The sequence below is a fragment of the Cyanistes caeruleus genome, unplaced genomic scaffold (assembly GCF_971803275.1).
Source record: "Cyanistes caeruleus unplaced genomic scaffold, bCyaCae1.hap1.1 HAP1_SCAFFOLD_76, whole genome shotgun sequence".
Classification (NCBI taxonomy): domain Eukaryota; kingdom Metazoa; phylum Chordata; class Aves; order Passeriformes; family Paridae; genus Cyanistes; species Cyanistes caeruleus.
The window spans coordinates 622,082-647,378 of NW_028255888.1; the positions used below are offsets into that span (position 1 = coordinate 622,082).

At 46.3% G+C, this 25,297-nt stretch overlaps 2 protein-coding genes across 2 annotated transcripts in view; one reads left to right on the top strand and one right to left on the bottom strand.

The window, feature by feature from the left end:
* The window catches only part of LOC147646881 (uncharacterized), a 450,805-nt gene that overhangs the window by 329,632 nt on the left and 95,876 nt on the right, over positions 1–25,297 (top strand). The gene's annotated exons all lie outside the window — the stretch shown is intronic.
* LOC147646891 (serine/threonine-protein kinase pim-1-like) lies at positions 2,088–24,350 on the bottom strand. The gene is made up of 6 exons (XM_086872699.1): positions 24,301–24,350; positions 3,985–4,234; positions 3,830–3,880; positions 3,259–3,625; positions 2,469–2,645; positions 2,088–2,234 (listed from the first exon to the last, which is right to left on the bottom strand). Exons 1-6 carry the CDS (start codon positions 24,348–24,350, stop codon positions 2,128–2,130), a joined length of 1,002 nt encoding a protein of 333 aa, XP_086728825.1. The 3' UTR covers positions 2,088–2,127.

Sequence of the window (25,297 nt, forward strand, 5' to 3'; positions counted from 1 at the left end):
CCTCGGGACCAGCCCCACTTTGGTTGTTGCTGTCAGTGCCAGCACAAGCCATGGCTGGAGCAGCAGGTGCTGACAGTGCCCCAAGGCCCGGGGCTGGAGGGGTCCCTGGGCTGGGGCTGGGAGGGAGCTGCCCCTTGTTCTCCCTGTGCCTCACGCAGAGCTGGGCCGGGCACAAGTGGGGCAGCAGAGCCAACAGGGAGCCTGCGAGTCTCTTCCAGCCGTGCCTGCTCGGAGTTTGGCCTTGGAGCTTCAGGTGGGCAAAGGCAGCTGCTCTGCTCCCTCTGCATGTCCCTGTGTTCAGCAGTGCTGCTCCATCAGTCTGTGCCCAGCAATGGGGAAAAGCCTCAGCCCTGCAGGGCCAGGAGCTGCTGGGCTCTGCCTGAGCAGCTCAGCCAGCGGGAAGGGAGCTGCTCCACACAGGAACCAGGAGCAAAGGACACTTCTTTTTCATAGCATGATTTCTGTTTTAAGGGGAAAAATGTGGAAAAATAAAAGAAAAAAAAAACTTCTATAAAATGTGAAAGATAAAAACAGAACCCAAGTGTACAGTGAAAAATCTTCTCTAACTTTGAATTAAGGTGTAATTGGTCTTTTGAAACATAAAACTCAGTTATTTACTTTGTAAATGTGCTGATGGCATGATGCATCTTACCGGCCTCAGGAACCTTTTTGAAAAAGTTTTTGGGGTTTGATTCCAATATTGTTATTTGAAATTGTGGTGAAATTGGAGTGAAGCAAGAAGAAAGTGCTTTGCGCCTTGCCAGCTCCAAGCAGCACTGGGAATCTAAACTCTGTCAAACCCCAAATCCTTTAGAAGATGCCCTTCCTTCTCACCCTGTGAACGAGCCGCACATTCCCTTTCAAACATTCAGGGGTTTCTTAAAGATGCAAAGTCCCACTTACAGCTTTTTGCTCTGGTTTGGAAGTGCAGAGGGGCGATTCTTCATCCATCAGCTCCAGACTGCACTGCCTCAGGAACACAGCAGTGGCACTTCTAGAGGAGGAAGAAAGTGCAATTGCACAATTGCAGCCAAAAAGAAAGGAAGAGTGGGACACAGAAAACATCCTGTGCAGATGCAGGCATTCAGCTGGGACTGTGGAGAGTTTGGGTTCTTGCCAATTGGATGTGTGTCCATAAGTGCAATCTCTTGGCCTGCAGGAGAGTCTCACTCACCTGCAAAAGCAGAAAGCTCAGGCGGTGTGCTGGGAACGGGCTTGTGTGATGCAAAGCTGTCAGAGCAATGGGAGGGCAGGGTGAGCCCAGCTGTGCCTGGGGCTGAGCCCAGCAGAGCCCTGGCAGAGCCCAGAGCAGCCTCAGCATCCACAGAGCCCGGCTGCAAGGAGAGAAAGCAGAAACCGCCCGTCAGCTGAAGGCTCCTGTCCCCTTGTCCCAGCCACCCGCGGTGCCCAGGCCATGCTGGCTGTGCTCAGAGCTGGGCCCAAAGCTGCCCATCACTGCTGCCTTTGGGAGCAGAGCAGGAGGGCAGGCCATGTGCCCAGCCTGCAGCCAGCCACGGCAGACCCAGCCCCTCAGCAGCTGTCCAGAGACAAAAAGCAGCTTGGCAGCCAACTGAAGAATTGCTTGCATCCACCCCAGCCAAGGGGGGAACCTTTGGTGCCTGGCCAGGCTGTGCCATGCCCAGATCTGGGAGCATCCCCTGGCTGTGGACTCACCTGCAAATTGGGTGTGGAGCGAGTCTTTGAAGAAGACATGCCAGAATTGAAATCCATCATCTTCAGCTGGCCAGCTGGAGGAAGAGATTGCCATCCTTGAGGTTGCCCTTGGTGTCTCCAGCAGCAGCCCCACCTGGTAACAGTTTCTCCAGGGGCTCCTTCTCCTTGCCTAGGGGCCAGACCAGGCTGTCAGTGCTCTGCCCAGGGTCCCAGCCATCAGTGAAGCAGACAAGCAAAAGCAGGGGGAATGGTGGCCACCAGTGCTTGCCACACCAGGTGTCCAGCTCAGCTCAAGCCCAAGAGCTGTGTGTTCCCTTCTGATGACCCCTGCTCAGAGTTACAGGCACAACAAAAACAGCCTGGTTTGCTTTGCCACCGATTGCCAAGAAATGTGTGGAGCTGTTACCTGCCAGGCCCCTGGATCCAACTGTGCATGTGGATCTCTCCCATCTCCTAGGGCAGATGAACAGCCTGCATCCAAGGATCGCGGAAAAGGTCTTCTAAGGATGGCCTGTCCGAGGGTTGCATGGACAAACACCTCTTAATAATATCTTGGCATTCTGAAGAGAGAAACCAGGAATCACCAGTCAGTTGGAGAAGTTGCCGCCCCCTTCCAGTGCCCAGGCCATGCTGGGTGTGCCCAGAGCTGGGCCTCAACTTCCCCATGGATTCCCTGTCTGCAGGAGAGCAGGACATGTGCCACCTCCTCAGCAGCTGCCAGAGCAGGATGCTCATGAGCCCACAGCTGTCTCCCAAGCCTGGTGTTCCCCCTGTGCCCAGAGATGAGGATTCACCTTGGGAGAGCCGTCGTGGGAACAAGATCCGCCCCCAGATGATCTGCTGGCCCCTCATGAATGGGTGCTTCCCTACGACCAGCTGGTAGAGCAGGAGGCCCAGGGACCAGATTGTTGCTGCCTGGCCATGGTAGCGTTGCTGGTGGATCCACTCTGGTGGGCTGTAGGACAGGGTTCCTGTGGAACACAGATGGAGCTCATCAGGGGAATGCTGCTGCTCCCAGAGCCTGGCCCCAGCATCCCTGGGCATGTGGGGGCTGCCCCAGCGGCACACGGGGTGACCCACTGCCCTCTTGCCAGCACCTGGCACTTGGCTACAAACCCAGGGTTGGAAAAGAAGCCACTGCTGCTGCAAGAGGGCAGCAGAAGCACTGGGGAGGCCCAACCATGACAAGCAAATAAAAACACACCCCGTGGTAGAGAAAACACACTCTCCTCCGTGCCTGCATGGCCTCCAAAAAATTGTTAATAATCCAAGGCAAATGTGGGGAACAGAGGAGTTCAAGCCCTTCCTCGCTGACTCACTAAACTCTCTGGGGCATGGGGTCAGACACCTGCCCTCTGCTACCCCCATGGGGGTTTTTGTCAGGCTGGCTGTCCCAGCCCCAGCCCAGGGCACAGTGGGTGCTGAAGGCTCTTGGCAGGGCTGGGAGCTGGTCCCCCTCACACCCCCATCCAAATCAATTTGCCTCAAGCATTGATCCCATCCTGGCAGCACCACGGGGAATCCCCGGTGCCACAGCCAGGCTGGGCCATGAGATGGCCAGGAGCATCCCCTGCGAGGGCTCACCTGCAAACTGGGTGTAGGCTGTGTCTTGCAGGAAGGCGCCACAGCCAAAGTCGATCAATTTCAGCTGCCCAGTGGCCAGGTCGAGCAGGATGTTCTCCGGTTTTATGTCCCTGTGCAGGACCCCGCAGCTGCTGCAGTGCTGCACGGCCTCCAGCACCTGGCGAAAGAGCCCCCGCGCCTCCTCCTCTGGCAGGAACCTCCGCTCCGCCAGCAAATGCGAGAGGTCCTGGCACCGCTGTGGACGCTCCAACACTAACACGAAGCTGTCGGGGAGCTCAAGCCACTCCAGCAGCTGAATGACTGCAGCACAGCCAGAGGACACCCTGTCCAGCAACACAATCTCCATGGGAGCACGGGTGCCGTCGGGCTGCGGGAGGAGCACGGTGCTGTCAGTGGGGCTGAGGCCGTGCCAGGGCCCTGGGACCCCTCAGCCAGCCCGGGATGCTCTGCACACCTCGCTCACCCCACGCCCGCTCTCCCCGCAGGGCTCTCGGCGGCTCCCACCCCGCCGGGCCCCGGCTCATCCCTGCCCGGCACGCCCCGGCTTCTGCCGCTGGCCCCGCACACTCACCAGCTCGCCCCAGAGCCGGACGCGATCCCGCGGCACACATTTGATGGCCACCTGCGAGCAAGGAGCAGCAGAGGCTTGAGCTCGCTGCCCGCCCCGCCGCGCCCCCGCCATCTCCTCCGCCCCCTCCTCCTCCTCCTCCTCTGCCCACCGCTCACCGGGGCGCCGTCCGAGAGTCGCGTGGCCGCGAAGACGCTGCCGAAGCCGCCGCGCCCCAGCAGCGGGCCCAGCTCGTAGCGCTGCTGCAGGGCCTCCTGCGCCTTCCCTGGGGGCGAGTCGCCGCCATCAGCGCTCGGCCCGGGGACAGGAACGGCCCCCGAGCGCTCCCCGAGCTCCCCGGGCCGGGCATCCGCAGGCGTTCCCTCATTGGAACGCGGCAGCGGCGGCTCGGGGCCAGCGGCCGCGCTGCTGAGCGGCGGAGCTCGGGCCGGGGAAGCCGCAGCGGAGGCGGCGGCAGCGGCCGCGCCGCCTGTGTCCTCCGCGGGCCCCGGGAGGAGCCGGGGCCGGGGCCGGGGCCGGGGTCGGGGCCGGGGCCGGCGCCGGGGGCAGGGCTGGGGTCGGGACCGGAGCTGGGGCCGGGACCGGAGCCTGCGTCGGGGCCGGGGCCGGGATCGGGCAAGGCGGAGCCAAAGGGCAGCGATTCCGCCCCAGCCCCAGGCAATGATGCCCGCCCAGCAGCGCCAGCACCAGCACAGCCAGAGCCCAGCGGAGGCGAGACCACGGCGGGACGGCCGGGGCCGGGGCCGGGGCCGGGGCAACCCCGCCAGGGCCCGGGGGCGGGTCCGGGGGCGGGCCGGGGGCATGGCCCGGGCGGGTACGGGGAGAGGGAACCTGGAAGAGGGGGGGACGCAGGAAAAGGGAGACCCGGAGGGAATGTGGGTCCGTGGGAAAGGGAGAGGAGAGACAGAAAAGTGATAAATTTGATGCTTTCGCTGCTTCCACTGCTGCTGCTGCCGCCGCTGCTGCTGCTGCCGCTGCTGCCGCCGCTGCAACTGAAGCACCGGGACCGTTTGTCTCCGTGTCCGTTTGTCCGTTGCCCGCTCGGCCCCGGCCCGAGCCCCGCACTCCCCGGGCAGCCCCTGAGCCTGGCCAAACACGGGAACTTTGCCGTGTTGAGCCAAGAGCCAGAGTCTTGACTCCTGCACAGGGGCACAGCAATGCCCTTGGCTGCTGCTGTGCCTTGTCCCTGCTGAGGGTCAGGCACCGTCTGTGCACATTCCCTGAATGCAGAATTTGTACCCGACCCAAGCGCTGCACTTGTGTCTCCAGCATTGCTTTCCAAGGAAAACAGGGCAAGGCAAACTGGGTATAGCTCATGGTATTTTACAGTGTCTAAAACTTGCCAAGTCTCAGATCTTAGAGGTGAGATCCATTTGGAATGAATGGGATGGAGAAAGTGCAAGATGGAAAAGGGGAACATAAAAATAAATAGAGAAAAATAGAGAAAAACATATTGGTTGTTTCTTTTGATTTGATTTTCATTTCATAAGAAAGTTGTTTCAATTTTCCCAGAATCTTCTCCACAGTCCCGTCTGTTCTTTCCAAAAACCTGTCCTGGAGAACAAGGCGCAGCTCCTATCACAAGATATGCCCCCAGCTGCAGCTTCTCTTGGCTTCCCACACTGTAAGTGACTGCAGCACAACTCTTGCAGCAAAGCAGAACAAATATTTGAAGCACTTGAAACTTGTTCTTTCTTTTCCTTGTGCACTGGGGAGTTGTGCCATTGGTAAGGTTTCCACTGTTACTCTTCTAGCCAAAGAAAACATGATGAGGTACCGGGAATTGTTAGGGAATACAAGCCTGGCTGAATGTGGAGAAAGAATCTCCAGGGTGTGCAGCCAGAAGTGGAGAGCTGATAATTCCAAATCCCCCATGGACACCTTGAAAGTGATCTGGAACATGAAAATGGGCTGACAGAGAGACTTTGTTTCTGTGTTCAGTTTAGATGATTCTACATCTCTTGCACTGGGAGAAATCAAGAGCACAATCAGTTGATGATAAGCATCAGAACATGATAAGCTGGACCTCTCTGGATGACAGAAAGAATGTGAAAAGGAGAAATGCAGGGAATGACTTGGTGAACTTTGTATATAAGAAGGTACATTTTTTCCTAATAATTTCCAATTCATTCCCTTTGTTTTATCCTTTTAAAAAGGCCAATTGCATCTCAGATTCCCCATGAAATGAGAAGCCTGAGCTTGTGGGACTGCCTGAAAGGTGCCCTGTTCCTTTTTCTTCTGCTGCTCGGTAGAAACAGTGAAGCGAGTTGGGGAGTTCTGGGTTTTTTTTCTCCTAGTCGATTTTTTCATTTTATTTGCCACTGTAAAGGCAATTTCTGTGATGGCCTCTGTCAGTTGATTCTATTTCAGCAGCAGCAGCAGCAACAGGGCTGTGTTTGAGCACTGCAAATGTGACCTGTGTGGCTTTAATTCTCTTTGATTTTGTGCTCAGGGAGTTGGGAGCATTTGGAGATCTACTACTCATGAGGCCTTTTTAACAAGCAGTCCGAGTTCCCTGTCAGAAAAGCACAGTGGGTAGCACTGATTGAAAGAGGCAATTGCAGCTGTACTGCTAAAATTCAAGTGGCAAGCAGAAGAGGGGCAAGATCAGCTGGGATCCACAATTGCCAAGGCCAAGGCACCAACAGCCTCCTGCTGTCACCTCAGGGTGAGTAAAACAGTGCTGAAAACAGCGCTGGAACCCGATCCTTTCTTCCTCTGAGGGCTGGCTGAGGGCAGCAGAGGCGGGCCTGAGGAATCAGGGCTCTTTGTGGGGGATTGTTGCTGTAGTCCAGAATTGCCCTGGCAAAAGCCCTGGCAAGCCGAGGCAGGAGCAGATGGGAAGGGCCGGCGCTGCTGCTGCTCGTGGCCGGGAGCCCCGGCCGGGCCGGGCCGGCGCCCGCTGCGCTGCGGCTGCTGCTGCTGCCAGAGCCGGGCGGGACTCGGGGACAGGGAATGGACACGGGGGGACAGCAAAGGCCTTGGGGGCTGCAGGGATGTTGGCACTGGGGCCAGCGCCAGCACAGAGCTTCAGCCCGCAATGAACCCCGAGGGAAACGCTGGGGAAAGGCTCCATTCAGCCTTTGTTTACTCGTCGCTATGAAGGGACCGAAATAAAAGGAGAAAGAGCAGGGCCCGACCCCTTCTCCTTTGGGAGGAGCCCCGCGCCTGGAGCTGAGAGGGGCCGTGAGGAAAAATGAGGGGCCATGAAGGGCTTTGAGAGGCCATGAGGGACCATGAGAGGCCATGAGAGGTTTTATGGGGCCATGAGAGGTTCTGTGGGGCCATGAGGGGCTGTGAGGGGCCATGAGGAGCCTCAGCCCTGGCAGGAGGGGGTCCCACCATGTCCCCAGGGCAGGGCCGCCGTGAGGGGCCGCGAGTGCAGACGTGGCAGCAGAGCGGGCTTGGGGCGCCTCTGGGAGGGGATGAGACCCTTCCCCAGCTCCAAACCACACCAAACCCGGCATTAGCAGGATTTTCCGTCTTTAGAATCCACTGGCAACTTGGAGTTGAGTGTCCAGTTTAATTCTGGTGGGAAAAACAAGGGAATTTTCCCAGTGTGTGACATCCAGCATTTGTTATTTATGTCTAAGATTTAAAAGTCTTGACAATGAAAAGTAACACTAAAACATAATAATAACAACAACAAGAACAAGAAATAAAGCCCCGAATCCCAACAGTCAGCTCAGAAACATGTTTTTGTTTGTAGTAATAGAGTAGTACTAAAGAAATAAATGAAAGGGATTTAATTTGTAATTCAGACAAAAGATGTTTCATCTTTTTCCAAGGTTCTGGTCCCCTTCCTCCAGGGTCATTTCCTTTACTCACCCACTTTCTATTAGGTAGAAGGGAGTTAAGGCCATTGGAAAAGACAACAGCTCCTGTTTCCAAGATTAGCAGCCACCACTCCAGAGACCCTGAATTGCCCCCAGGCACGTGTGTGCACTTGAAGGGTGAGCGGGTGTTGGGGACAGAGATCTCAAACTCCTTCTAAGGCTGTGAGAAACCCACAAGTGGCAAAATATCATTGTGGGTCAGCTCCTGCTGAAATTCCATTCCCCCACACCCTCCAAATGGGCAGGCAGGGCTGGGCTCTGGCAGGGTTCAGTTTTGAGTGCCTTGTGCTCCCTGGCAAGGAAGTGATCCTATGAACTCTGGTATTGATGGATTGTGGTATGGCTGCTGAAAGAGGAGGGGGAATCTCAGGAGACAGGAACGTCTCTCGTTCTCCCTTCTCCCTGCAGAACCCCCTCTCCAAAGAGAAATGCCTGTGCCGGGTTTCCATGAGACCCCTTCCCTCAGGCCAGTGTCTGAGCCACTGTGTGGTCTGCAGGAGCCAAAGCCAGAGGAGTCCCAATATCAGTCACCCCACGGTCCCAACACAGCAGGAGAAAGCACTGCTTGCAGTGGGGCTGCTGATCTGTGACCTGTCCTGGTTCCATCCACCCCACTCCTCTCAGCCACAGGCACCAGAAGGATCCCAGGAAAGCCACAGTGCTGTACCAGATGCCCTCCCTGCTGTGGCCTCAGGGATGCTGGGTGACCTCGTCAATGAGGATCTCTAGCTGGTGATGGAATGTACAGTTACAGCAGAGAACATTGCTTGTTTCTAGAACTAGAACAAAGATCCCAGATGGAACAAGCCTTGCTGGTTATAGTCAGAAGCATCAGTGACCAAAAGTTGTATTTCCTTTGGTTTGGTCACTTCTTTGTTCGTTCTCAGTGTTCAGGCTGGGCTGTGGGGTGTCCTCATTTGCTGCATTTTCTGAGTTCCTCTTGGATCCTTTGAGCAATAGGTTGTGCCCTCTGAGGATCCTTTGTGCTCCTTGGTGACCCAGGAGAACCTTGCAGGCAATTTTTGGGGGAGCTGCTGCTGTGATGTCACAGGAACGTTGCCGTGTCCTTGTGGTGTTCCCGTTGCTGTGGGGCACAGAGGCCTCAGTGTCAGAGCGGCTCTGGGCACCTGCTCATTGCCTGAGGATCGTCCTGCCCAAAGCATTCTCAGCAGCCAGCCCAGCCCCTGATGGGTGTCCTTCTGTCCTTGCAGGGGGACAGAGAGTCTGCAGACATGTGCAGCACAGCCAAAATGATCCAGCAAGTGGTTGTTGCAGTTTTGCACTCTGCACTCTGTGGCTTCTTATGGGTATTTTTTAACCCACTGGGCCCTGAAGTTGAGGATTTCCCCAGGTGCACCATATGTGCCTTTGGGATTGCTGTGGGCTTTCTGTTCATCCTTTGGAATGGGGGTGATTTTGAATGAAAATTGCCATTAAGATGCCATTTATTTGGGAGAGCTCCTGCCAACAACTTCTTAAAAAAGGGGTTGTTTGTAGCCAGCAGGGTGTGCACAGCATTTGGAATGGAGCCTGGGGGGGTTCTGTTCCCCAAGAGGAGAGTCTGTGGCAGCAGACCCTGGTACTCCCTCTGTTTGCTCACCCAGCCAAAAACTGGACACAGCCTTATATTTTGTGCTGTTCTCTTGCTTCCTGTGTGATCCAAAAGGACTATGACTCCAGGAGGGAAGTTGTGAAAGTAAAATGCTCTCTCTTGGCATTGACTTGTTGTGTGGGATTTGCCAGCAGAGGCAGCTTTTTCTCCTAACAGCATCTGGTTCAGGTGAAGGTCCCCTCACACATGGATACTGGGAAGCTCCTTCTTCAGTGGGCAGGAAAAAAACCTTTGGTGTTCAGAGATCCCAGCTGTTCCCTTTCAACACCAGTATGAGTCCAGTAAGCTCCAGTATGATCCTTGTCACATGGCAGCACTCCCAGGATGGTCCCATTTGCCTCGGACTAGATCAACCCAGTCAGTCCCAGTATGATGCCTTTGGCTCCCAGCATGCTCCCAGTTGCTCCCAGTCACCCCCAGTATGGGGGATGATGTGCATGGTATGTTCCCAGTCATTCTCAGATACTCCCAGTATGAGTCCAGTCACTCCCAGTATGATCCAAAACTGGATTGCTGGGAGGCTTCATGGAATCCTGGAGACCATTGTGACACTCTAGGGCCCCATGGAACCGTGGTGACAGCAGGTTGGCTGGGAGTGTTGATGTGCTGCAGGGTAGGAGGGCTCTGCACAGGCAGCTGGACAGGCTGGATCCAGGGCCCAAACCCAACAAGGTGAGGTTTAACAAGTCCAAGTGTCGGGTCGTGCACTTTGGCCCCAACAACCCCTGCAGTGCTACAGGCTGGGGACAGAGTGTCTGGACAGCAGCCAGGCAGAAAGGGAGCTGGGACACTGATGGACAGCAGGCTGGGCATGAGCCAGCAGTGTGCCCAGGTGGCCAAGAAGGCCAATGGCTCCTGGTCTGGATCAGGAACAGTGTGGCCAGCAGGAGCAGGGCAGGGATTCCTCCCCTCTACTCTGCACTGGTTGGGCAGCACCTCGAGTGCTGTGTCCAGTTCTGGGCCCCCAATTTATTTAGGAAGGTCATGGATGGGCTGGAGCGTGTCCAGAGAAGGGCAACAAGGCTGGTGAGGGGTCTGGAGCACACAAGTCCTGTAAGTGATAGTAAAAGGTCTCAAAATGTTAGAAAATTTGGGGACTTATAAAGTTAGTTAGGTTTGGAAACGCCTTGGAAAAGTTGGCCCTGGGAAATGTTAGGCCTTGTACTTGCTAAAAATCAGGTCAAAATTGCACCTGTGTAATCAGTAGATGATCATGATACAATTGTTAGATTTGATTAGCTGTAATTATTGTTTAAAGAACGTGAGGAACAATGTTAGGGGGGTGGATCAGGAGAAATCCATGCTTGGGTAAAAACAATGCATACAATAGAACAATGTAAGTTTAATAATTAATATGTGAGTTATATAATGCTAGACTATGAAAATATGTTCAACCCAAAACCAAGATGAGAGAGATTTGGGTATGTGTACCCCTGACACCCAGATCTCTTAATAAAGCACCCGCATATAATCATTTGTGGTTATGTGTGTTCCTGAACGCTAACAATTTAATCAGATTTTACTGGAATTTTCGGAGATATTTGTGGAATTTTGTGTAATAATTGTGGAATTCTGTGGGATGTTTCTGGAATTTTGTGGGATTTTTGTGGAATTTTGTGGGATACTGAGGAGACTTGAAAAATTCTGAGGGATTTTTCTTCGATTTTGTGGAAATCCGTAAAGATTTTGTGGGATGGTTTTGGAAAATGGTAGGGTTTTGAGAAGATTTACAGATTTTGTTGGGATGTTTGTGGAATTTTGTGGGATTTTTCTGGAATTTTCTGGGATGTTCCTGGAATTTTGAGGAATTTTGACTAGACTTGAAGAATTTTGAAATATTTTTCTTAGATTGTATGGAAATTTGTGGAGATTTTGTGGGATGTTTCTGGAATTTGGTGGAGTTTTGTGAAAACGTAAAGAATTTTGTAGGAGGTTTCTGGAATGTGCAGTTTTTTTGAAATGTTGTGGAATGTTCTGGAATTTGGTGAGATTTTGAGAAGACTTGAAAAATTTTGAGGGATTTTTCTAGGATGTGTGGAAATTTCTAAAGTTTTTGTGGGAAGTTTCTGGAATTTGATGGGGTTTTGAGAAGATTTAAGGAGTTTGTTGGGATGTTCATGGAATTTTGTGGGATTTTTCTAGAATTTTGAAGGACTTTGAGGAGACATGAAGAATTTTGAGGTATTTTTCTTAGATTGTGTGGTAATTTGTAAAGATTTAGTGGGATATTTCTGGAATTCAGTGGGGTTTTGAGAAGACTTAGGGAGTTTGTTAGGATGTTTGTGGAATTTTGTGGGATTTTTCTGGAATTTGGTGGAGTGTTTGTGGAATTTTGTGGAAATTGGAAAAGTTTTTGTGGGATGTTCCTGGAATTTGGTAGGGTTTTGAGAAGGTTTAGTGAATTGTGTGGGATGTTTGTGGAATTTCGAAGGACTTTGTGGAGACATGAAGAATTTTGAGGGATTTTTCTTAGATTATGTGGAAATTTGTGGAGATTTTGTGGTATGTTTCTGGAATTTGGTGGAGTTTTGTGAAAATGTAAAGAATTTTGTGGGAGGTTTCTGGAATGTTGTGCGATTTTTTTGAAATGTTGTGGAATGTTCTGGAATTTGGTGAGATTTTGAGAAGGCTTGAAGAATTTTGAGGGATTTTTCAAGGATGTGTGGAAATTTGTCAAGATTTTGTGGGATGTTTCTGGAATTTGAGAAAGTTTTGCAAAATTGTAAAGGATTTTGTGGGAGGTTTCTGGAATTTGGTAGGGTTTTGAGAAGACATGAAGAATTTTGAGGTATTTTTCTTAGATTGTGTGGTAAATTGTAAAGATTTTGTGGGATATTTCTTGAATTTGGTAGGGTTCTGATAAGAATTAGGGAGTTTGTTGGGATGTATGTGGAATTTTGTGGGATTTTTCTGGAATTTTGTGGAATGTTTGTGGAATTTTGTGGAAATTGGGAAAGTTTTTGTGGGATGTTTCTGGAATTTCGTAGGGTTTTGAGAAGATTTAGGGAGTGTGTTGGGATGTTTGTGGAATTCCGTGGAATGTTTTTGGGATTTGGTGGGATTTTTGAGGGATTTTGCAAGATGTTTCTGGAATTTGGTAGGGTTGTGAAAAGATTTTTCTGGAATTTTGTGCGATGTTTGTGGAATTTTGTTGAAATTGGAAGAGTTTTTGTTGGATGTTTCTGGAATTTGGAAGGGTTTTGAAAAGATTTATGGAATTGTGTCGGATGTTTGTGGAATTTCGAAAGACTTTGAGGAGACATGAAGAATTTTGAGGTATTTTGCTTATATTGTGTGGAAATTTGTGGAGATTTTGTGGGATGTTTCTGGAATTTGGTGGAGTTTTGTGAAAATGTAAAGAATTTTGTGGGAGGTTTCTGGAATGTTGTGCGATTTCTTTGAAATGTTGTGGAATGTTCTGGAATTTGGTGAGATTTTGAGAAGGCTTGAAGAATTTTGAGGGTTTTTCTAAGATATGTGGAAATTTGTAAAGATTCTGTGGGGAGTTTCTAGAATTTCGTAGGGTTTTGAGAAGACATGAAGAATTTTGAGGTATTTTTCTTAGATTGTGTGGTAATTTGTAAAGATTTTGTGGGATATTTCTGGAATTTGGTAGGGTTTTGAGAAGATTTTTCTGGAATTTTGTGCAATTTTTGTAGAATTTTGTGGAAATTTTTGGAGATTTTTGTGGGATGTTTCTGGAATTTTGAAGGACTTTGAGGGGACATGAAGAATTTTGTGGGTATTTCTTAGTATGTGTGGAAATTTGTCAAGATTTTGTGGGATATTTCTGGAAATTGGTGGGGATTTACGAAGATTTTTCTGGAATTTTGTGGGATGTTTGTGGCATTTTGTGGGAAGTGGAAAAGATTTTGTGGGATGTTTCTTGAATTTGGTAGGGTTTTGAGAAGATTTAGGGAGTTTGTTGGGATGTTTGTGGAATTCCGTGGAATGTTTTTGGGATTTGGTGGGATTTTTGAGGGATTTTGCAATATGTTTCTGGAATTTGGTAGGGTTGTGAAAAGATTTTTCTGGAATTTTGTGGGATGTTTGTGGAATTTTGTGGAAATTTTTGGAGATTGTTGTGGAATGTTTCTGGAATTTGGTAGGGTTTTGAGAAGATTTATGGAGTTGGTTAGGATGTTTTTGGAATTCCATGGAATGTTTTTGGAATTCGGTGGTATTTTTGACGGATTTTGCAGGATATTTCTGGAATTTGGTAGGGTTTTGAGAAGATTTTTCTGGAATTTTGTGGGATGTGTGTGGAATTTTGTGGAAATTGGAAGAGATTTTGTGGGATGTTTCTGGAATTTGGTAGGGTTTTTAGAAGATTTATGGAGTTTGTTGGGATGTTTGTGGAATTTTGTGGGATGTTTGTGGAATTTCGAAAGACTTTGAGTAGACATGAAGAATTTTGAGGTATTTTTCTTAGAATTTTGTGGAAATTTGTGGAGATTTTGTGGGATGTTTCTGTAATTTGATGGAGTTTTGCGAAAATGTAAAGAATTTTGTGGGAGGTTTCTGGAATGTTGTGCGATTTTTTTGAAAAGTTGTGGAATGTTCTGGAATTTGGTGAGATTTTGAGAAGGCTTGAAGAATTTTGAGGGATTTTTCTAGGCTGTGTGGAAATTTGTAAAGATTTTGTGGGGTGTTTCTGGAATTTGAGAAAGTTTTTCAAAAATGTAAAGGATTTTGTGGGAGGTTTCTGGAATTGGGTAGGGTTTTGAGAAGACATGAAGAATTTTGAGGTATTTTTCTTAGATTGTGTGGTAATTTGTAAAGATTTTGTGGGATATTTCTGGAATTTGGTAGGGTTTTGATAAGAGTTAGGGAGTTTGTTGGGATGTTTGTGGAATTTTGTGGAATGTTTGTGGAATTTTGTGGAAATTGGAAAAGTTTTTGTGGGATTTTTCTGGAATTTGGTAGGGTTTTGAGAAGATTTAGGGAGTTTGTTGGGATGTTTGTGGAATTTTGTGGGATGTTTCTAGAATTTTGTGTGATTTTTGTGGAATTTGGTGGGATGTTTATGGAATTTTGTGGGACTTTGAGGAGACATGAAGCATTTTGAGGTATTTTTCTTCGATTGCGTGGAAATTTTGGGATATTTTGTGGGTTGTTTCTGAAATTCGTAAGACTTTGAGGAGTCATGAAGAATTTTGAGGGGTTTTTTAGATTTTGTGGAAATTTCTCAAGTTTTTGTGGGATATTTCTGGAATTTGGTACGGTTTTAAGAGGATTTTTCTGGAATTTTGTGGGATGTTTGTGGACCTTTGTGGAAATTTTTGTAGATTTTGTGGGATGTTTCTGGAATTTGGAAGGTTTTGAGAAGATTTAGGGAATGTGTTGAAATGTTTGTGGAATTCCGTGGAATGTTTTTGGAATTTGGTGGGATTTTTGAGGGATTTTACAAGATGTTTCTGGAATTTGGTAGGGTTGTGAAAAGATTTTTCTGGAATTTTGTGGGATGTTTGTAGAATTTGGTAAGGTTTTGATAAGATTTAGTCAGTTTTTTTGGATGTTTGTGGAATTCTGTGGGATGTTTTTGGAATTTGGTAGGGTTTGGAGAAGATTTTTCTGGAATTTTGTGGGATGTTTGTGGAATTCTGTGGGATGTTTTTGGAATTTGGAAGGGTTTTGAGAAAATTTAGTGAATTGTGTGGGATGTCTGTGGAATTTCGAAAGACTTTGAGGAGATATGAGGAATTTTGAGGCATTTTTCTTAGATTGTGTGGAAATCTGTGGAGATTTTGTGGGATGTTTCTGGAATTTGGTAGACTGAAGAGACGTGAAACATTTTGAGGTATTTTTCTTAGCTGGTGTGCAAATTGGAGGCGGTTTTGTGGGAAGTTTCTGAAATTTGGTAGGGTTTTGTGAAAATGTAAAGAATTTTGTGTGAGGTTTGTGGAAGGTTGTGCGATTTTTTTGGAATGTTGTGGAATGTTCTGGAATTTGGTAAGATTTTCAAGAGACTTGAAGAATTTTGAGGGATTTTTCTAGGATGTGTGGAAATTGGAAAAATTTTTGTGGGAAGTTTCTAGAAATTGGTAGGGTTTTGAGAAGGTTTAGGGAGTTTGTTGGGATGTTTGTGGAATTCTGTGGGATGTTTTTGGAATCTGTTGAAATTTTTGTGGAATTTTGTGGGTTGTTTCTGCAATTTTATGGACTCAGTAGACATGAAGCATTTTGAGGTATTTTTTTTAGATTGTGTGGAAATTTTTGAAGATTTTGTGGGATGTTTCTGGAATGTGGTAGGGTTTTGAGAAGATTTAGGGAGTTTGTTGGGATGTTTCTGGAAATTTGAGGGATTATGTCTAGACTTTAAGAATTTTGAAAGAGTTTTCTTAGATTGTGTGGAAGTTTGTCGAGATTTTTTGGGATGTTTCTGGAATTTGATAGGGTTTTGAAAAGATTTTTCTGTAATTTTCTGGGATGTTTGTGGAATTTTGTGGAAATTGAATGAGATTTTGTAGGATGTTTCTGGAATTTGGAAGGGTTTTGAGAAGATTTAGGGAATTGTGTGGGATGTTTGTGGAATTTCGAAAGACTTTGAAGAGACATGAAGAATTTTGAGGTATTTTTCTTAGATTGTGTGGAAATATGTGGAGATTTTGTGGGATGTTTCTGGAATTTGATGGGGTTTTGCGAAAATGTAAAGAATTTTGTGGGAGGTTTCTGGAATGTTGTGCGATTTCTTTGAAATGTTGTGGAATGTTCTGGAATTTGGTGAGATTTTGAGGAGACTTGAAGAATTTGAGGGACTTTTCTAGGATGTGTGGAAATTTTTAAAGATTTTGTGAGATGTTTCTGGAATTTGGTAGGGCTTTGAGAAGGTTTAAGGAGTTTGTTGGGATGTTTGTGGAATTGTGTGGGATGTTTGTGGAATTTCGAAAGACTTTGAGGAGACATGAAGAATTTTGAGGGTTTTTTTTAGATTGTGTGGAAATTTGTCAAGATTTTGTGGGATATTTCTGGAATTTGGTATAGTTTTGAGAAGATTTTTCTGTAATTTTGTGGGATGATTTTGGAATTTTGTGGGATTTTTGTGGGATTTTGCAGGATATTGCTGGAGTTTGGTAGGGTTTTGAAAAGATTTTTCTGGATATTTGTGGGATGTTTGCGGAGTTTTTGGAAATTGGAAGAGTTTTTGTGGGATGTTACTGGAATTTGGTAGGGCTTTGAGAAGATTTAGGGAATTGTGTGGGAAGTTTGTGGAATTTCGAAAGTCTTTGAGGAGACATGAAGGATTTTGAGGTTTTTTTCTTAGATTGTGTGGTAATTTGTGGAGATTTTTGTGGGATGTTTCTGGAATTTGGTAGGGTTTTGAGAAGATTTAGTGAGTTTGTTGGATGTTTGTGGAATTCTGTGAGGCGTTTTTGGAATCTTGAAATTTTTGTGGAATTTTGTGGGATGTTTCTGGAATTTGGTAGTGTTTTGAGAAGATTTAGTCAATTGTGTGGGATGTATGGGGAATTTTAATACTTTGAGGAGACATGAAGTATTTTGAGGTATTTTTCTTAGATTGTGTGGAAATTTGTGGAGATTTTGTGGGATGTTTCTGGAATTTGGTGGAGTTCTGCAAAAATGTAAAGAATTTTCTGGGAGGTTTCTGGAATGTTGTGCGATTTTTTTGGAATGTTGTGGAATGTTCTGGAATTTAGTGAGATTTTGAGAAGACTTGAAGAATTTTGAGGGATTTTTCTAGGATGTGTGGAAATTTGTAAAGTTTTTGTGGGATGTTTCTGGAATGTGGTAGGGTTTTGAGATGATTTAGGGAGTTTGTTGGGATGTTTCTGGAATTTTGTTGGATTTTGACTAGACTTGAATCATTTTGAAAGATTTTTCATAGTTTGTGTACAAATGTGTGGAGATTTTGTGGAATGTTTCTGGAATTTGAAAGACTTTGAAGAGACGTCGTGGTTTTAAACCAATAACTGAGAAAATTACTTATTTCTTGCTGTGAGATATGGATTAGAGCAAGAGCAAAGCAGGCCTAAAACTTTAAAGGAAAAAGGAAAGTTTATTGACAAACTACAATAATAAGAACACCAGAATAAACTTCCAGAAAACCTTTTCATCCCCTATCTACTCACTATTTCCTTGTTCACATGACAACAGAGACAAAAACTTTGGAACTTTGATGGTTAAAACAGTCCCAATTCTTGCTACAGTCTTTTCACCAGTCTTTGTAGAGAAACAGAAGTTTCTTCCTGTTAATTTATGGAGTTTCTCACAAGAAAACTATTTTTATTATAGTTTTCCATTGCCCTAATCTTAGCTGCCCAGAGCTGCTATTATTCGAGCCCACTCCTCCCATTTTCACATCACTCTGAGGTTTGTATGGGCCATGAGTCTAGGGATAGCATTTTTAAGGATAAGTTATTCAAAGGCAAAAAGTCTTCTTCATCTGTTCTGTGAGCTTCACTAGAAAACAGTTTTCTCATTGCCTCTCAAGGCTTCAAATCTCCCAGCACTTCACTATACCATAATTACTCTACTTTTTACTCAAATTTGAACACTTTGAACACTTTATTCCTCTCTAGATTCTGTATCATGAATTAAAGGAGTTCTTTTCAGAACTGTCCATCTCCATAGTTTTAACAGAAAGATATTTCAGCTTAATTAAAGCATCTTCTTAATTCTCTACCTTTCCTGAAGCTTCTTTTCTTTCCTGTCAGCGGTAGTTTATAAAGTCTCTTTTCATGTTGATCACTCTCTCTCTCTCTCTGGATAAAAAGATTAATCCGCAAGTCTCATCTGGGTAATGAAAGAGTTAAAATCTTGCCCAGGCTTTTTGTAGGTGGTTCGGTGATCTCTGCCGAACAGGAGCTGGAGCCGTCTGCGATGGAAGGTTCTTCATGGCTGCTCTGGAGAGTGTAGTCGCCGCTCCAGCCCGCTGCAAGTCCAGGGCCTCTCTCTTTCTTCACTCGGCATTTTCCAGTGAATTTAGTTACAGCAAAACCTGCAGCTGAGCCAGAGATCGGTTCGGCCCGGCCCGGGCCCGAGGAAAACCTTCCGCAGGCCCCCCGCCATCTGCCAGCCGGGACACGCGGCTGGCCCCGGCCCCGGCCCCGCCCGGCCGCATGGCCTGGGCAGGGAACGGGAGGCCTGGAGCTCTGCCACCCTTCACAGCCAGGAAACAAAGAGAACCAAGAGAGCCCTGGTTTTACACTTTAAGGTAGGGTTCACAAGTTGATCCCACTTTTCAATGGCGTAAACTGCTGTCAATTCTCAGCAATGACCGATAATTGGTCAGGAGAAAAGACTCCAGGCAGTTCCCAGCAACTCCAACTCCCTTAAAGGTAAAGTTAACTCCATGACAATATGATTATATTGTTTTAATTAAAGGTTTCAAGCTAGGACAGCAGTGCTGCCCACAATTTTTCATCAGTTAGTTCTTTTTGAGGCTAAATTTGATTAATGAGAGGGGTTTCCCTCTCCACTGTTTCTTTGGTGAGTAAGCATTCTTTGAATTTTTAACCCATTCCTCTCTTCGGGCCACTGGCAAGAGATGGGTCTCATTCCTTTCTTCATCTAATTGTTTTTGCAAAATTTCAACTAGGTTTTGAAAGGAGATGTCATGGTTTTAAAGCAGTAACAAAAAAATTACTTATTTCTTACTCTGAGATATGGATTAGAGCAAGAGCAAAACAGGCTTAAAACTTAAAAAGGGATAAAGAAAGTTTATTAACAAAACTACAAGAATAAGAACACCAGAATAAACTTCCAGAAAACTCTTCTATCTCTCACTACTTGACCATTTCTTTGTATACATGACAACATAGAGACAAAAAAAATTTTGAACTTTGGTGGTTAAAAACAGTCCCAATTCTTGCTACAGTCTTTTCATCAGTCTTTGTAGAGAAACAGAAGTCTCTTTCTGATAACCTATGGAGTTTCTCACAAGAAAACTGTTTCTGTTAGAGTTCTCTGTTGCTCTGATGCCAGCTGCCCGGAAATCTGTCATCAGTTCTTCTCCTCTCATTTCACATCACTCTGAGGTGTGTACGGGCCATGAGTCTAGGGATGTCATTTTAAGGATGAGTCATTCAAAGGCAAAAGTCTTCTTCATCTGTCTCTGTGAGCTTTCCCAGAAAACAGTTTTCTCATTGCCCCCAAGGCTTCAAAATCTTCGCTTTACTCAGTTCCAGCAACTCACTGTATCACAATTACTCTCTCTTTTGCTCAAAAATCCACACTTTGAACACTCCAAGCTTCCCAATACTCTGTCATGAATTAAAGCTTTGAGTCTTTTTAAGCTACTATTGTCCATCTCCATAGCTTTAACAGAAAGGTATTTCAGCTTGTAAAGCATCTCCTTATTCTCTCTTCCCCATTTAAAACTTAACTCTTTTCCTCACTGGTTTTAGTGGTTTTATGATGTCTTCTTCATGTTGATTGTCTCTCTCTTTCTCTGTCTTTCTGGGAAAAAGGAGTAATCTGTACGTTTTATTCAGGTATTAAAAGAATTAAAAGCTTTAGAAAAGCTGCAAGAGTTCATGGTGTCAGGTTTCAGTCCAGCAGCAGAAACTGAAAACTAAACCAGGTTGGCCGGCTCTGCTTTCTTTTCTTCCACGCCCCCCCCGCCCCCGTCCCCCCCCCTTTGTCCTCTGCGGCCTTGTCCGGCTTGGCGGGGGAGGGGGCAGGGGAGAAGGAGGAGGCCACGACAGAGCCTTGTTACCTTTTCAGAAGCCAGAAACAAAAGAGTGGACCAGAGTGCTCTGACTTTACATATTAGGGCGGTGTTCACAGTTTGAATTCACTTTTTAATGGTCAAAACTGCTGTCAGTTCTTAAAAATGACTGATAATTGGTCAGGAGGAAAGTCTCCCATCAGCCACCAGCACCTTCAACTTCCTTAGCTCCTAAAATCACTATAAAGGTAAAGCCACCCCATGACATCAATTAAAGACAGGAATGGGAGCGTGGTGGGGAAAAAGGGTTTCTGGAAGTTTTATTCTGCTTTCTTAACCTTGTAGTTTGGTTAATAAACTTACTCATTCCTTTAAGTTTTAAGCTTCTTTTGCCCTTCTCATCATCCACATCTCACAGCAAGAAATGAGTAAGTTTTACAGTGATTTTCTAACTAATGCTTTAAAAAAACTAATGCTAACTAATTTTCTAACTAATGCTTTAAAACCACGACAGGCGTAACAGAGAGTGGAACACTGGGGCTGTGCCTGCTGTGGTGTCACAGAGAGGAGAACACTGGGGCTGTCCCTGCTGTACTGTCACAGAGAGGAGAACACTGGGGCTGTGCCTGCTGTGGTGTCACAGAGAGGAGAACACTGGGGCTGTCCCTGCTGTACTGTCACAGAGAGGGGGAAATTGGGACAGTCACAGCAGTGGTGTCACAAAGAGGAGGACATGGTAGCTATCACTGCTGTGGTGTCACAGAGAGGAGAACACTGGGGCTGTCACTTGTGCTAGTGTGTGTTAGATTGACATTTATGAAAAAAAGAGAAACAGCTAAGGAAGTTAAGGTTGCTGGAAACTGATTGGAGATTTTTGTCCTGGCCAATACCTGGCCATTTCTGGAATTGACAGTAGTTTTGCCCATTGAAAAGTGACATCAACCTGTGAACACCACCCTTTCAATTTTAAGCCTGGGAATTTCTCTTTCTCTTTGCTTTCTGGCTTTTGAAGAGGTAACAGGGCTCTGGTTCAGCCTCCGCCGCTCCACGTCAGACAAGGCCGCGGCGGGGAGCGGGGCTGGCTGGAGTTCTGCGGTTCCTGGTGCTGGATGGCGACTGTGAAGTGACAGGAGCCCCTTCCCAGAGGGGCTGAAGCCCTCGCAGGGCTCGCTGTGCCTTGTGCAGCGGGGCTGCCGGGTCAGGCCGCTTCCTGGCTCGGCTGCAGTTTCTGACGCTGCTGGCTTTCAGCAGAGACTGCCGAGGAAGGGGAGGGAAAGCTCTTGAGCTGCGGCGTGCTGAGACAGTGGCCACACTCCTCCAGAGCAGCTACCAAAAATCTTCCCTGGCAAACGGCTCCAGCCGCTGCCTCGGCAGAGATCAAGGCCTGGGCAAGAGTTTAACCCTTTCACTAGGCAGATGAGACTTGCAGATTAATCCTTTTTCCAGAGAGAGGGGAAGAGAGAGGGATCACCTCTGGAAAGAGACAGCATCAAGGATCAAAGATCAAAGGCAGCAAGGGAAGGAATTAACCCTCAGATGGAAAGACAATAAGGAGATGCCTGAATAAGCTGAAGTTTTCTTTTGTTCAAGCTATGGAGAGGGACAATAATGTCCTGAAAAAACTCCTTTCATTCCTGAAAGAGTATTTTGGGGGGAATGGAGTATTTCAAAGTGTAGATCTGAGCAAAAGTAATTCATTGATAAAGCTGAGTCAAGGGTGAAGTGGTTGTAATCCTAGGAGATGCTGGAAGAGAAAAGGAGAAGTGAGAGTTGTTGAAGATTTGTGCCTCTTAAGAGACAAAGCAAAAAATTCTGTTTCCAGAGATGGTCACAGAGACAAATGAAGAGAACTTTTGCCATGGAAGATCTCATCCTTCAAAGGACACCCCTTGAATCATGGCCCAAGAACACAGCTCAGAGTGGTGTGAAATGGGAGGAAAGGACTGATGGCAGAGTTTTCTGGGCCACTGGCATCAGAGCAATAGGAAGCCACGAGAAAATGGTTTTCTTATGAAAAACTCCATAGACTGACAAAAAAGAACTTCTTTTTCTCGACAAAGACAGCTGAAAAGACTATAGCAAAGTTTGGACTGTTTTAACCACCAGGGTTTGGTTTTTTTCCTCTATGTTGTCAATTAAAGACAGGAATGGCAGCGTGGTGGGGAAAAAGGGTTTCTGGAAGTACTATTCTGCATTCTTAACCTTGTAGTTTGGTTAATAAACTTACTCATTCCTTTAAGTTTTAAGCTTCTTTTGCCCTTCTCATCATCCACATCTCACAGCAAGAAATGAGTAAGTTTTACAGTGATTTTCTAACTAATGCTTTAAAACCACGACAGGCGTAACAGAGAGTGGAACACTGGGGCTGTGCCTGCTGTGGTGTCACAGAGAGGAGAACACTGGGGCTGTCCCTGCTGTACTGTCACAGAGAGGAGAACACTGGGGCTGTGCCTGCTGTGGTGTCACAGAGAGGTGGAAACTGGGACATTCACAGCGGTTGTGTCACAGTGTCATGGGGTGGTTTTACCTTTATGGTAGTTTTGAGAGCTAAGGAAGTTGAAGGTGCTGGTGGCTGATGGCAGTCTTTCCTCCAGACCAATTATCAGTCATTTCTAACAATTGACAGCAGTTTTGACCATTAAAACGTAGAGTCACCCTGTGAACACCTCCTAATATGTAAAGTCAGAGCACTCTTGTCCTCTTTTGTTTCTGGCTTCTGAAAAGGTAACAAGGCTCTGTCTTGGCCTCCTCCTCTCCCCCCCCGCCCTCCAGGCCGGACAAGGCCGCAGAGGACGAAGGCGGGGGCGGAGGAAAAGAAAGCAGAGCCGGCCAACCTGGTTTAGTTTTCAGTTTCTGCTGCTGGACTGAAACCTGACACCATGAACTCTTGCAGCTTTTCTAAAGCTTTTAATTCTTTTACTACCTGAATAAAACGTACAGATTACTCCTTTTTCCCAGAAAGACAGAGAAAGAGAGAGACAATCAACATGAAGAAGACATCATAAAACCACTAAAACCAGTGAGGAAAAGAGTTAAGTTTTAAATGGGGAAGAGAGAATAAGGAGATGCTTTACAAGCTGAAGTACCTTTCTGTTAAAGCTATGGAGATGGACAATAGTAGCTTAAAAAGACTCCTTTAATTCATGACAGAGTATATTGGGAGGAATGGAGTGTTCAAAGTGTGGATTTTTGAGCAAAAGAGAGAGTAATTGTGATACAGTGAGTTGCTGGAACAGGGTGAAGCGAAGATTTGAGGCCTTGAGGGCAATGAGAAAACTGTTTTCTAGGAAAGCTCACAGAGACAGATGAAGAAGACTTTTGCCTTTGAATAACTCATCCTTAAAATGACATCCCTAGACTCATGGCCCATACACACCTCAGAGTGATGTGAAATGGGAAGAGGAAATCTGATGACAGATTTCTGGGCAGCTGGCATCAGGGAAATATAAAACTATAACAAAAGAGGTTTTCTTGTGAGAAACTCCATAGGTTAGCAGAAGGAGACTTCTGTTTCTCTACAAAGACTGATGAAAAGACTCTATCAGGAATCGAGACTGTTTTAACCACCCAAGTTCTAAAGTTTTTTGTCTCTATGTTGTCACATGTACAAGAGAATGGTCAAGTAGTGGGGGATAAAAGAGTGGTCTGGAAGTTTATTCTGGTGGTTTTATTCTTGTAGTTTTGTTAATAAACGGTCTTTATTCCTTTTAAGTTTTAAGCCTGTTTTGCCCTTGTTCTAATCCATATCTCACAGCAAGAAATAAGTAATTTTTTTAGTTACTGCTTTAAAACCATGACAAGGCCATCGCCTGCCCTTTTGGAACGACGCTCGCCTGTTGCTTAGGACCAACTGACCCATGTTCAACTGCTGTTCACATGGAACCCTGCTCCACTTCAGCCTTTGTAAGAGATGGTCTGAAGATTCTCCCATCTGTCTTACAACTGCTGCAAGGAAGGACCCTGAATATCACAAGGGACTCGGTACAGGGGCTCTGACCTGGTTGAGGTGGATGCTTGCCAAGTGATTGTTTGCCAGTGTGCTTGCTGTGCTGCCATGGTACACTGCCCTCATTCCTGCTGGTGAGAAGAGATTTGTACCACACATCTGCCCCCCCGAGCAATGGGCTTCATCACAATGGTCATCAATCTCCTCTGTTTTTGGCCTTGTGCCCCTCGCTTTGTAAAAAACTATAAAATACACCCAAATATAAAATAAAATATAATTTAATAATAATAATAATAATAATAATAATAATATAAAAGAAATAATTCTATAATAAATATAAAATTTATTTCTATAATAAAATATAAACATAATAATAAAAATTATAAATATTATAAAATAAAATAAAAATTGTAAAATAAACCCAAAACTTACTTTCCTTTGAGATCTCACCAACAGACAGAAGACTCTGCATCGTTGGATGGCGGAGTGGACTTCGACATTGGTAGCTATAATCCCCTTACTCTCTTTCTTTGTGCTTTGCTTTCTCCTCTTTTCCCTCTATCGCATATTAGTGCTGATGAGCACTCAGTAAAGTGTGTTCTGCTGTTTGAGTCCCTGGTTTGCTGATAATCTTTTGTACTCTACGATCAAATAAAAGAGCCACATCACGAATCCCACCTTGCGGATCGTGACATAAATTGGCATCATGGACAGGATTCTGAGAGACAGAAGTGGTTGCAGGTTGTTGTGCAGTCTGTATCAGGGGAGGGACGTTTCGCTTCAGCCGCCCCTAGCCTGCCACGCTGCTGAGCAGTGTTTAGAAAGCAAGGGAGGCGACTCGAATTTCTCACAAACTGCACATGCCCAGGTGAAAAGCACCCCTACACTCATTTGAGGGCTCTGTCTTCAGAATTTCACAAGGGATCTTCGAGTGCAAAAGGTGGGACTGATATTTTTTTCTGTTTTGACTGCTTGGTGTAGCAGAGAGACCAGCAGATATTTTAAACTTTAAGAGTCACAAGCAGATTTGGTCTCTTCACCCATTCAGGGAAGCAAAGGGAAACATAGCATGGGCTGCGTAGTGTAACTAAGTTTTACTTTACTCCCTGTAGTGGTATTGGTCCCTTCACAAACAAAGATGAATGAAAACTCTGAAAACTCTAGTGCAAAAGATAAAGCTGCATTTTGTTTTGTTAGCAAAACATAATGCTAGGCCCTCTCCAGCTGGGGAAGAATGGGCTCAAAATAATTGGTTCAAGCTGGAAAATGTAACTGACAGAATTTGCTCCCTGCAACATGAGGCAAAGTTCAAATTTGGCCGTAATAAAGCCATAATTTGTTCTGTATTGGGAGCTTGCCTTACGTCAGCTGTAGAGGCTTGCATGAGACAAAGGTAGGAAGAAAATGCAATTGGTCAATCCCTACAAAATTTAGTTGAAAGTTTGCA

Excerpts from the sequence above, each read along its gene's own strand:
- LOC147646891 (XM_086872699.1), bottom strand. The coding sequence starts at position 24,350 with ATGTCGAAGTCCACTCCGCCATCCAACGATGCAGAGTCTTCTGTCTGT. Across the intron at positions 3,881-3,984 it reads GACTCTCGGACGGCGCCCCG|GTGGCCATCAAATGTGTGCC; the intron begins GTGAGCGGTGGG and ends CCTTGCTCGCAG. Across the intron at positions 2,646-3,258 it reads AGCCTACACCCAGTTTGCAG|GAACCCTGTCCTACAGCCCA; the intron begins GTGAGCCCTCGC and ends TGTGTTCCACAG.